The sequence below is a fragment of the Lagenorhynchus albirostris genome, chromosome 12, assembly GCF_949774975.1.
Source record: "Lagenorhynchus albirostris chromosome 12, mLagAlb1.1, whole genome shotgun sequence".
In the NCBI taxonomy this organism is placed as follows: domain Eukaryota; kingdom Metazoa; phylum Chordata; class Mammalia; order Artiodactyla; family Delphinidae; genus Lagenorhynchus; species Lagenorhynchus albirostris.
The window spans coordinates 26,151,691-26,164,665 of NC_083106.1; the positions used below are offsets into that span (position 1 = coordinate 26,151,691).

At 42.4% G+C, this 12,975-nt stretch overlaps 1 protein-coding gene across 2 annotated transcripts in view; it reads left to right on the plus strand.

Annotated features, from left to right (window-relative positions):
• Nucleotides 1–1,828: 1,828 nt before the first annotated feature.
• Nucleotides 1,829–12,975, plus strand: part of IL20RA (interleukin 20 receptor subunit alpha) — a 55,107-nt gene continuing 43,960 nt past the window's right edge. The window contains exon 1 of one of the 2 annotated variants that reach the window (XM_060167549.1): nt 1,829–2,098. In XM_060167549.1, the coding sequence (XP_060023532.1) occupies nt 1,987–2,098 (112 nt within the window). In that variant the 5' untranslated portion in view covers nt 1,829–1,986. The remainder of the gene's footprint in view (nt 2,099–12,975) is intronic. The other variant, XM_060167552.1, reaches the window with a different exon arrangement.

The window sequence follows — 12,975 nt, forward strand, 5'->3', positions numbered from 1 at the left end:
TGGAGCAATCACCTTAGTACATTCTGAGCCTGCCCTGTCCACAGCTGAGTATCCAAGAATGGACATCTCTTCTCCCTTACAGAGTAACTTACGCTAAGGAAATCACACCCATTCTGCATTTTCATAAATTAATAAGTATACATCTTAATATATGTGTTATTTTACAGCTCACCCCTCAAATGTATTGGCTTCATTTTCTTTTTTTTCTTTTTTTTTTTCTTTTTTTTTTTTGCTGGGGGGAGGGAAACAGTCCTTTACCACATATGGTTTTATTTTATTTTATTTAACATCTTTATTGGAGTATAATTGTTTTACAATGGTGTGTTAGTTTCTGCTTTATAAAAAAGTGAATCAGCTATACATATACATATATCCCCATAAATCCTCCCTCTTGCGTCTGCCTCCCATCCTCCCTCCCTATCCCACCCTTCTAGGTGGTCACAAAGCACCGAGCTGATCTCCCTGTGCTATGCGGCTGCTTCCCACTAGCTATCTGTTTTACATTTGGTAGTGTATATATGTCCATGTCACTCTCTCACTTCGTCCCAGCTTACCCTTCCCCCTCCCCATGTCCTGAAGTCCACTCTCTACATCTGCGTCTTTATTCCTATCCTGCCCCTAGGTTCTTCAGAACTTTTTTTTTTTTAGATTCCATATATATGTGTTAGCATACAGTACATGTTTTTCTCTTTCAGACTTACTTCAGTCTGTATGACAGACTCTAGGTCCATCCACCTAACTACAAATAACTCAATTTCATTTCTTTTTATGGCTGAGTAATATTCCACATCTTCTTTATCCATTCTTTATCCATTCATCTGTTGATGGACACTTAGGTTGCTTCCATGTGCGGGCCTCTCACTGTTGTGGCCTCTCCCGTTGCGGAGCACAGGCTCCGGACGCGCAGGCTCAGCGGCCATGGCTCATGGGTCCAGCCGCTCCGCGGCATGTGGGATCCCCCCGGACCGGGGCACGAACCCGTCCCCTGCATCGGCAGGCGGACTCTCAACCACTGCGCCACCAGGGAAGCCCTCAATACATTTTTTTTTAACTGAAGTCAGAGTTGATTTACATTGTTGTGTTAGTTTCTGGTGTACAACAAAGTGATTCAGATAGACAGATAGATATAGAGAGATATAATATAGGTTATTACAAGATATTGAATATAGTTCCCTGTGCTATACAGTAGGACCTTGTTGTTTATCAATTTTATATACAGTAGTTTGTATCTGCTAATCCCAAACTCCTAGTTTACCCTTCCCCTACTCCCTTTCCCCTTTGCGAATCAGAAATTTGTTTTCTATATCTGTGACTCTTCAGCACATGTCTTAATTTCAGCCCCGCCCTCCCATTATGAAGAGCATGGGACCTAGAATCAAGCCTGTGTGGAAATCCGGGCGTCACTGCTCACAGGCTTGTGGGAGTTCAGGCCGACGCCCCAACTTTCTGAGTGTCCCTTTCCTCATCTGTAAAATGGGACAATGCCTAATTGCAGATGACGAGGATTAAATGGAATCAATGGAATCAAATACAATGGATGGCAGAGTGACTGACAGTGTGTGGAGAAATAAATATCCATTCTTCCTCCGGCACTGAACTCGGACATTTCAAAAGTTTTACAGAAATGACCATCAGGCCCGAAGACCAGAATCACTCTTCAGTGTGCGTGGCTCACGCTCCCTTTACTGGAGGGAGGTTTTCCCTGCAGTAGTAATCTCGTTGGTCGCGGCGGTGGAGAGTCTCAGATTGTCAGAGCTGCGAGCCTGAGGAGCTGGGACTAGAAGTCGCGGGCCCTCCCCTCTCCCTGGCGTCCGGCCCGGGCTGCGGCGGGACGCGACTCCGCCTCCCCGGCCGCCCCGAGCGCGGCGCGCAGTGGGAGCTGGGGCCCGGGGCGCCGAGGAGAGGCCGCGCTCCCACCGCCCGCGGCCCGAGGGGGCGTCGGACACTACCGGCCGCCCGCGGAGATGTGACCCGGCCCCGCCGCCCATGTGCGCCCCCCGACCCCCAGCGAAGACGGCTGCCATAGGGGCCCCGGCACCCGGCCTCCCGGCCCTGCCGCTGCTGCTGCTGCTGGTGGCCGCGCCGACGGGACGGGCAGGTAGGAGGGTAGCGCCGGGGCCGCGACGACCGCCCAGTTCCGGCTGGTTTAGGCCCTCCAGCCCCCGGGTTTCGCTTTCAAGAGCGCAGACCGGGAGGAGCGCGGGTCAGCGCCGGGAGCCCTGGAGTCCCAGGGAGAAACTCGCCGCTGCCTCGCGTGGGCCGGCTTCAGGGTCAAGTTCGCGCGCTCCGCGTTTCACACTTTTCGTTGCGGGCGAGGTAGAGGAAGGTTGACGGTGGTAGCTCCGAGCGGTCCCCACAGCTGGTAACTTACGGTCGGTGACAGTGACCTTTCGCATTGCACTCGCCGGCACGTCGCAGGTTCCCGCCACCCAAGCCGTGGCCGCACAGACCTGTAGCCTTTCAACAGAGCACCCCAGGGAAGGAGGCGATGTCTGCGCTTTAAAAATCAAACTTCCTGAAAGAGTGGGCTTTGAGGGAACCGGAGCTAGAAAGTGCAACGTTTCTAAAGTAAGATCTTTCTGGGCACGTCATTTTTTTCCTTTGCAGTTTTGATCTTGTACATGTATGTGCTCTTTGATTTTTTTGTAAGTAACAAAACTTTGAACTGATCCATGATATAGGTAACTCAAGGCTTTTTGGTTTTAAGTTTTAACTCTCTACCATCTGGAATCCAGTAAACCAGAATGATTCATTAACCTGATTTCTTTTTTTTTTTTTTCCTTTTTCATTTCTGGTGTTTGAGAGAAAGAAATTTTTTAAAAGCAAGATATCTAGGACCCTCCTTTTTTAAAAAAAAAAAAAAAGTTAAAGCAACACAACTTCCCAGAATACTGTGCTTTGTACAGATTTGATCCAGGCTTCCATGTTTTTAACCCAGAGCTGAACAATGACAGTGAATGCAGGAAGAAAGTTGTTCATGAAACTGCGGTGTCCTTAGTAGTCAAAGAAAAAGTTACTAAAGTTCAATATAGTTACAAAGGTAAGAATTGTGTGCATATAGATCTTGGAGAGATTTTTGGACAATAGACATTATACACAAAAAGTTTCTCTTCTAAATCCTAAAGTTACCAGAAATTGTAGTTCTTTTGTCTTGTGATAAATATTCTTAGGTAAGCTGAATGGGAAGATCTGCTCCTGACCTATCCAGATACTGAACCTCAACTAACAGATATGAATTTAGTTGTTTCTATTTCTAATCAAAGAAATAAAGCTTGCTCCTTAATTGGGTTGGGAGGCTGACATTAGAAGGTAATAATATTCTTGGCTTCAAAGCAAAATTGGGGAAAAAACAAAACAGAAGAAACCCTTTTCGGACCCACGAGACTCAGGTACTTTCTTAGCTCTTCTTAAAGAGTTCCTGTCCTCTTCTGGGCCTCCAGGCACCCTGAGGACTGCTGGGAAAACCAGGTGAGAAGGCATATGTGGTTACATGGTATGTGGTTACATACCTGGCTCTTAAGAGAGAGCTATTCTATATTGATTGATCCGCCACCATATCTGCTGAGCAGTGTGAACCTTCTAATAGTTATATGACATTACCATTCTCCAGTAGGCGAATTCTTTAATTTTTCGAACTTTTAGCACAAAAGTTCGAAGTCACACAACTCTGTGATTGGATCAGGCTGTACAATACCAAACATCCAAAGAGAGAGAAAGAAAAAAAATTCAATGGGGCATCAACATTTTAGGAAAGTTCTTCGTAGTTCATTTCAGGTAAACTTTTAAAGGAATCCAGAACGTCTGTGCCACTCCCTCAAGGCAGGAGGGATACACATCTGTACCTTCACTCTCTTATGTCTCCAGGGACAGAAGTTTCACTAGGAAGTTTATCACTGTGGTTTATCAAACTCTGCCCTGTTGGCCCAATCCCATGTCTTATTCCTCAGTGAAGATAAAGAACCGTGGTCAGCATAATATAAACAAGCATTTAAAGCCAGTAAGAGAGTGGAAGGAGATGACTTTCCAAGGTCATGTATCTCCTCTCCTCAAGCCCTTCAAAGGCTTCCATCTGAATTCTCCTACGTGGTCTTATACGGCTCACTCCTGCCTGTGTCTCCAGCCTTACATCACTGAATTCCTGCTATCCTGGCCTTTTTCCAGTTCCTAGAGCAAACCAAACCGTTTTCCCTCTCAGGACTTCATACTTGCAGTTCCTGGTGCTGGAATGTTCCTGTCCACTCTGTCCCCGGCTAACTCCTATTCAGACTTGGCATCTCACCTCCAATGTGCGTCCTTCAAGGAGAGCTTCCCAAAATCCCCAGAGAGGGAAAAAATATTGTTTATTATGCCTATGAACAAATGAGCCAAACTCTAGGTTTGGAGCTTTTGAATGCAGTCTATTACAGCATCTCTGCTTATTAGAACTAATATACTATAATTAACAGAATGAGGGTATTTGTTGAAGTGTGTCTTCTTTGATATGAACACAACAGCATCAGGTATTTTATTTCACTGAGAAATTATTTCAGGATATTTTTCAAACACACACAAATTATTCCAGTGAACTAATTAAATTTTCTTCATTATTTTATTCTTTTTAGCTTTTAATTTTGAACTATTCTGAGACTTACAGAAAAGCTATAGAAATAATAGAGCTCTCATAAACCCCTCACCCAGTTTCTCTCAATTTTAACATGTTACGTAACTGTGGTACAGTGTTCAGAATGAGGAAATTAACATTGGTATAGTATTGACACTATTCACTAAACTATAGACTTTGTTCCAATTTCACCCTTTTTTCCACTAATTCCCCTTTTCTGTTCCAGGATCAATCCAGGATCCTTATTACACTTAGTTGCTGTGTCTCCTTCCTCTCTTCCAATCTACGACAGTTCCTCAGCCTCTCTGCTTTCATGTCTTTGACATTTTTGAAGAGTTCTTATCACCTCCTCCTCAGGCTGCCCTTCAATGTGGGTTCATTTGAAGTTTCCTCTTGATTAGAGTGAGGTTATTCCTTTTGGGCAATAATACCACAGAGATTATGTTGTGTTTCCCAGCGCATCATATCAAAGGGTTTATGATGTCAATGTGTCTTCTTCCTGGCGATGTTAACCTTGATCATTTGGTTTAGGTGGTGTCTGCAGGGTTTTTCACTGTATAGTTACTATTTTCACTTTCTGATTAATAAATACATTGTGGGAAGATACTTTGAGATCATGCAAATATCCTGTTTCTCCTCAAACTTACACCCACTAATTTTAGTATTCATCAGTGGATACTGAATGCAACGACTATGATGCCTAATGGTGATTTTTCTAATTTCATTTTTTCCTTCTCTATTTATTAAATTGGAATTCTAATGCAAAGAAGAGCATTTACTTCTCCCCCATTTATTTATTTATTCAATTGCTTAAATATATCAATATGGACTCATAAATATTTACTTTATTCTTTGAGTTATAATCCAATACTATTATTATTAATTTTGCTGCTCAAATTGTTCCAGCTTTGGCCATTAAAAGCTCTTTTAGTTTGGCTCCCATGTCCTTTCAACAAGCCCCATTCTTTTTAAGCATTTCATTGCTTTCTAGCAACATAAAATGTTTCAGGTTCATCTTGTATTTTCCCTTCCCCAGGGCTGAATCAGCTACTTCCCCAAGGAGCTCTAGCTCCTTCTACCGGAGAATAGGATCTAGAAACCAAAATCTAGTTGCCAGGCATACTCATTGCTACTGGAATGTTGTTTCTAGGCTCTCTCAGCGGAAAGAGCTGGAAGTTATAAATATGTATACTAACCCAGGCATCCACACACATCTGTATTTCTGTATCTATATGTATGTGTCTATGTATACAAAAGACAATAAGCTTACACTGATACCTCTGATTCCAAGAGCACAGAGTTCATTGTCTTTATTTGTAGCTTCTTTCTCCAACAGTGAGAAACCTGATATCATTATCTATAATAGATTTACTTATTTCTTCATTTCTAGTTTAGAGTTTCAGAAGTATTAACCCATGCTTCTATGAGAAGGACATTTACTAACTAGATTATAGCATCTATATACAGTTCTTTGGTCTTTAGCTTTATAATACCCAGTCAAGATACTGTTGACCAAAGTTACTTAGATTAGACCGGTTTTCTTTCACCTTCTTTACTTTATTGTCTATTTGTAATAAGGTTAGGTTCATTTGTTACTGTTTGTATTTCAGTTGGGGTTTCCCACATGCTAGTTGGTTTTGTTTCTTGATTTGGGAGTATTTGAAGGGTATGTGAGACATTACTGTAGTTTAAGAGTCAGAGAGAGATGTACCAAATGGTACACTTGGAGAGGGGTTGCCCCCTCATCATCCTTACAATCTGGTTCCTATTCTCATTCCACGTCACCCCCATAGGTAACCAGTCTCCTTAGTTACTGGTTTATCCTTCCTGTATTTCTTTTGCACCAGTGAACAGATATGTGTGTATTTTCTCATATTCCCCTTCTTTCTCACATGAAACCTAGCATACTACAGGTTCTCTTTTCCACTTAGCATTTTTTCACTTAACAGGATGTGTCTTTTCTGCTTCACAAATCTGTAATCCTCAAAGGTAGGCCCTGACTATACCGGCCAAATTCATATCAAGGCTAAATCGTTTCCAAATCTTGCTTCAACTTCGCAGGAAAGCACCTGGTTTTAAACATATTGTATGCTAAAAGTCAAGAACTTGGTCTACATCTGGGTGCTCTATTGCAGCTAAAGCAGGATTTGTCTTCTCAAATGTTCTTTCCATCAAACAAGCTTGTCCTCTTTTCCAGCTTCTCTCCCATTCCCTTCGGAGCAGACATGAGGGATTTCTTGTACATTTGCATGTACTTTTATCATTTCTTGGCTGTTATATAGCTCCTCATTGATCAGCTCGAAGCCCATCCTCAGCATGTCTGGAGAGCGTCATATACCTGAGATCTGAGCGTGTGGCTATAGGTATCACCAGCCTCCCCTTTCAGAAGATGTGCTCCTACTGCCTGTAGCTATTTATCCAGCTTCCTATAGAACAAACCCAGGAAAGGCAGAATTTGCTCCCTAGAGAACAATAAAGGAGATCTGTTACCCACAGGAGGTGGCACGGTGTACGACCAAGGCGGTAGGGCTGAGGAGGGGTGTCAGTTCCCTGAGTGCACCATTCCATACAGCTCTGACTCAGAGCCATAGGTAGGATGCAGATTTTGCATTTAAGCCTAAACTTTAGACAAAGACAATAAGCAGTCACATATATTTTAAATTTTTAATATTAATGCTATAAAACTAATACTTTAGTATAAGCATCTCATAAAACGTTATGAGCATAAAACATTAACTATGTTTAAGTGCTTGGCATAGTGCTTTTCACAAATGTCACTCAGTAAATTTGCCTTTTTGGTTAAAAGGCATCTTTCATTATATGCATGATTTTTTTTTTTTTTTTTTTGGCTGTACGCGGGCCTCTCACTGTTGTAGCCTCTCCCGTTGCAGAGCACAGGCTCCGGACGCGCAGGCTCAGCGGCCATGGCTCACGGGCCCAGCTGCTCCGTGGCATGTGGGATCTTCCCGGACCGGGGCACGAACCCGTGTCCCCTGCATCGGCAGGCGGACTCTCAACCACTGCGCCACCAGGGAAGCCCTGCATGATACTTTTAAACTGACTCTCTACTTGCATCTTTTTCTTCATGTACAATTTTACCAGGTATCTTTGACATGTTTACTTCCATGATGATAAAAAAAAAGACTGCTAAGTATTAACTGCAGCTTAAGGTAGTATATATTTTAAGAAGTGAAATCATTTTATTCATCTTATTTATAACATTACCTTTATGCTATGATTGTGATGTTCTGACAGCATTTTTACTTTTTCTTGCTCCACATTTATGATTATTTGACTCAAAAGGTGATACTAGAAAAATGAATTAAATCTCTATAATCTGTCTCAAGATGTGTCAATTCCATATAAAATTGGAGAACAAGAGAACTTTTTTAAAAAAGAATGCTGGCTGAAGACAATACAATTAAATACTTCCTCTGCTTTATTTTCAGAATTCCTTTTGATAAAGAAAACTAGGCTTGAAAGGGCCTTAAAATCCCGTCCAGCTGCTTCCCTTGTGAATGTTCCCTGCAACATAACTTCAGAGTCATTACCTATCTGCTGTTGGAGCACCTCTCATCACAAGAAACTTGATACCTGACACCCAAGACAGGATGTCCTGTCGTTGTAGACTTCCAGCTACTAGAATGTTCTTCCCATGAACGAGCTGAGGTCTTGATCTCTCATCTTGTCACATTGTTGGTCCTCACTCTAAGCTGATGCAGTCATGCAGAACAAGCTGCTCAGCTCATTGACTGCAACCATCACATTTCCTCTGTCTTCATTCGTCTCAGCTAAGCACCTCCCCAGTTGTGTCATGCCAGGCGTCTCTCTCTCCTGGTCTTTTCTGTATGTGTGTGTTCCAGATTGTCTGTAAGTTCTCAGGCATACTCACTGTAGATCATGATGACATGGCTGGTCTGCCAGATTGTAATCACTGCCCCTGGCATGTTGGTCCTTAAGTGATTCAGCATCAGTTTCCTGGTGAACAAAGGGTTCCTGATGCCTAAAAGTTACCCTCCCTTTTTACCTTTGCTGTCTTTTCCTATAAGACACAGACCTTGACCCCTCATTTAAACTCAGCATTTCATATTAATACAATTTCAGTTTGTGGAGGCAATTTTCTTTCTCTTTACTTCTCAGAATACAGAGAATGGAAGTATGGTATGATTTTTTTTTTTTTTTTTTTTTTTTTGCGGTACGCGGGCCTCTAGCTGTAGTGGCCTCTCACCCGTTGCGGAGCACAGGCTCCGGACGCGCAGGCTCAGCGGCCATGGCTCATGTGGGATCCTCCCGGACCGGGGCACGAACCCGTGTCCCCTCCATTGGCAGGCGGACTCTCATCCACTGTGCCACCAGGGAAGCCCGGTATGATGTTTTATCTAGAGCACATGATGTCCGTCACGGTGGACTTTAACGCAATTAAGGAGACTCTTCTGGAAATTTTTATTGATTACAAATATTATCTATTCAAAATCAGATCTGTTTTTCAAGTGTGGTGGTCACCACAGTGCACGTTGAGACGCCAAAATGGCTTCCACTCAGCTTCTCCAATCACTTTATGCACCGCATCATCGAACTCCAGCTCCACCCCCCGGCACAGAGAATGGGCAAACCTTGTCCTGTACAGATTTGTCAGGGAGTTTTCCTTATACTTCTTGAGTCTCAACATGTATGCCTTTAATCCAGCCCCCTGAAATTTTCCATTCCATACCATTAACATTTGTATTTTGGTGATATGAGATATTTTGGCAAATGTATCCTCTTAGTTGAAGCATTTGATTACATTACTTCTGCCATTTGAATTTCCTCTTTTTCAACTTTGCAGACATTTTTTTTTTCTCCTACTTCAATCCCTCCATCCTTACTTCCAGGTTACTTGGCAGCCCTTAAAGCATTCATGCTTCTGTTAAATAAACATTGTGTTCATTTTCGAGGAAAGATACAAGGAACAGACACCTACTATGTTACTTTCCTGAGGCTGCCATAACAAAGTACCACAAACTGGGTAGCTTAAAATAACATAAATGTATTAGCTCACAGTTCTGGAAGCTAGAAGTCTGAAATCAAGATGTTGGCAGGGTTGCTTCCTTCTGAAGGCTGTAGGGGAGCATCTGTTCCACGCCTCTCTCCTGGCATCTGGTGGTTGCTGGCAATCCTTGGCATTCCTCGGCCTGTTGAGCATCATTCCAATCCTCTGCCTTCACACACTGTTCTCTGTCTCTTCACATAATCTTCCCTCTGTGCACGTCTCTCTTTGCGTCCAAATTTTCCGTTTATATAAGGATACGAGTCATGTTGGATTGAAGCCCACCCTAATGACCTCTTTTTAACTTGATTACCTCTATAAAGACATTATATCTAATTAAGGTTACTTTATGAGGTACTGGAGACTAGGATTTCAACATATTTCTTTGCGGGGCCACGGTTGAATTTATAACACCTACCACACCCTCAACGGCTTGTAGGGCAGTGAGCAGGACTTGAGCTTGGCTTCTAAAGTGGAGAAAAGCTACCTTTTATTTTTTATTTTTATTTTTTCTGGTACGCGGGCCTCTCACTGTTGTGGCCTCTCCCATTGTGGAGCACAGGCTCCGGACGCGCAGGCTCAGCGGCCATGGCTCACGGGCCCAGCCGCTCCGCGGCATGTGGGATCTTCCCGGACCGGGGCACAAACCCGTGTCCCCTGCATCGGCAGGCAGACTCTCAACCATGCGCCACCAGGGAAGCCCGAAAAGCTACCTTTTCAACCCCATGCAGTTTTCCTCCTCAACGTGTTTATTAGTCTTTGTCCACTGCCAAAAGGAAACCTTTGCAGAAGTCTCACGTCTGAAAGGCTCTCCTGAGAATGTAAAGGGCAGAGATGAGTCGTCTCCTGTACTTTCCATAACATGAACATAAAAGATAGCCACCATTTTGCAATACGTACGAACATGGAATCATTATGTTGTACACCTTAAACTAATACGTTATATGTTCATTATACCTGTTTTTTAAAAAGGAGAGAAACGTCAATGGGTATGTAATAAAGATGGTGGAGTTTAAATTTCTTCAGCAAAGGGGTTCACTCTCGTCAGACCTCCATCTCTGTTGCTCTACGTGGCACGTTCATTGCAAAATCTTCACCCTCGCTCCAGCATGGACCATTTTCGTACTTAAGGCTAACTGTCCACATGACTCCAAGTCAGCCCTCCTCCGCCATTTTAAATGAAAGTATAAAAGAAGTAAAAGGTCCTCTGAATTATCCTACCGAATGCTTTACGTTGTTATTTTTTAAATGTGCTGATAGTTTTTAGGTGCAAAATAGAATATCACATGTGCCTTAGGAGCAAATAACTTAGGGGAATGAGGTATTGGAGATGGTCAGAGTTAATGAAAAAGAATTAACCTTCACACCCCACACATTCATTTTGAGTTTTCATAAGTTAAAATACAACTTGACACAATGTGATTTTTAAATAACCTTCTTTTGAGCATTTTTCATTTATTCATTCTTTCTTTCATTTATTCAATATCTTTCATTCATACGTATCAGGAACTGTTCTCAGTATTGAGGTGAACAAGAAAACAGGGCCTCTTTCTTCGTGGAGCTTTTAACTTCGGGTGATTACATCAAAGTATAAATGCCAGAACTGAGGAAACCAAGCTTCTTTAGAAGCACAGAGCAAGGCGACGGATCTAATCCAGGAGTCAGGCAGGGCTTCCTATGAAAAGGGAAAGTGAGACTTATGAGAATTGCCAATATACTTGTTATATTTTGCATTTAAAATGCTAGCAAGAAAATAAAGTTAAATCCTTCTCTAAGCATATTCTATCTATAAACTACCACGTAGTTAACATTCCTTTTTCCCACCTACATTTCTTTCTTGTAAAACTACAAATCAACCAACAAAACCCAACAACAAATAGCAGAATCCTATGAAACAGGTGATTTTTTTTCTGACGATGGTATTTATTGCCAGGTGGGTGGGAGTAAGGAGCTTTGCAGCTGTAGGACAGCCCGACCTCAAGGTCACTGACAGCTTCAACAGGTCACTGTGGTCTTCGGCTCTGTGCAACACTGAATCCAACCACAAACAGGTATCAAAAGGCTCCCTTGTTACAGCTGTGGTTTTCTAGAGGGCTGGTGCCCGAGGCGCACTTTCTCACTTCCTGAATCAACACAGTCCTTTGAAGGCTCTGTTAGCTTTAACAGCAAGAGCAAAGGGAATGTCTTCATTGATCCATTCTCTGAGAGGTTCCAGTGTCGTCAGAGCCTTTGGCTCTTCGTGGGTGGCCTCTTCACCGCTGCTCTGCTTTTATCCTGACCAGTGTGTTTTAATATCTTTGTGGTAGGATAACCACCTCAGAGAGCTGATCTTCAGCGAGCCCCGCGCAGCACGTGGATCCCCTGTCCATTTTATCACATTTAGTTACACAACTTCATTGAGGCTTAATTCAACCCTGAAGAGGTGTGATCCGAGCCCCCGTCACCATCAAAAACATCAAAGCATGGACTTGTCACTGTGAAGGAGAGTTAACCTATTGAAAAATATTGCACCTTTCTGACAGTGTTCTTGAGGGCTGCTGTACACCTCTGTCTTCATCTTGTTTGACTGGAAAGTCTGAGATCACACTCTCAACCTCGTTTGCCTCAAAATCCCAATCGACGGCCAAGAGAAGTAAATACTACTAATTACTTCCAAATCTCCACTAAGTCATTATTTTTGTCTCTCTTACTTTTTCTATGAATTTTTTTCTCACATTTTTATCTTGATTTTCTCTCTGAAAATTTCAAGTGATGGAGATGTTAGTGGAAGCATCACATTCCTTATGTGAGGATAAAAAGAAGTACTATGATTTATGAAAATTATTTGAAAAATAAAGTGGATGATGTATGTTGATACTTAGTAAACACCTAGTGATGGAACTGGGAGTTCCCAACAGCTATTCTTTCCAATACCTTAGTGGTTTCAAATGGTTTGTCTTTGACTCTGTTATTTCTTTTATCTTTTCCTTTCTGAGGCAAGTTATCAAGTTGTAGAGACTCCAACCCACATTTGAATCTATTTTTCCACAGTTACTATGATATTCAATTTGGATAAACACTTTGGAGATCACAAAATGTGGAGAAAAATCAAGTCCCTGGCCTCAAAAAGCAAGTCTGAAAGGGAAAGGGAAGGGAAGACATACATACAAGGGATGACATAAGGAAGTGGGACTGCTTTTCTAACAACGAGACCAACATATTCAAATTAATAATGGCAGCTTCAAAATAGACATTTTAGGAGGCTGTGCACAAAAATCTCACAATGTATTTCCTAAACTCCTTTTTTCAGAGTTCTCAATAGAACCTGTATGCATCGGTCAGATTAAGGTTTGCCATTAAGTGGAAACCT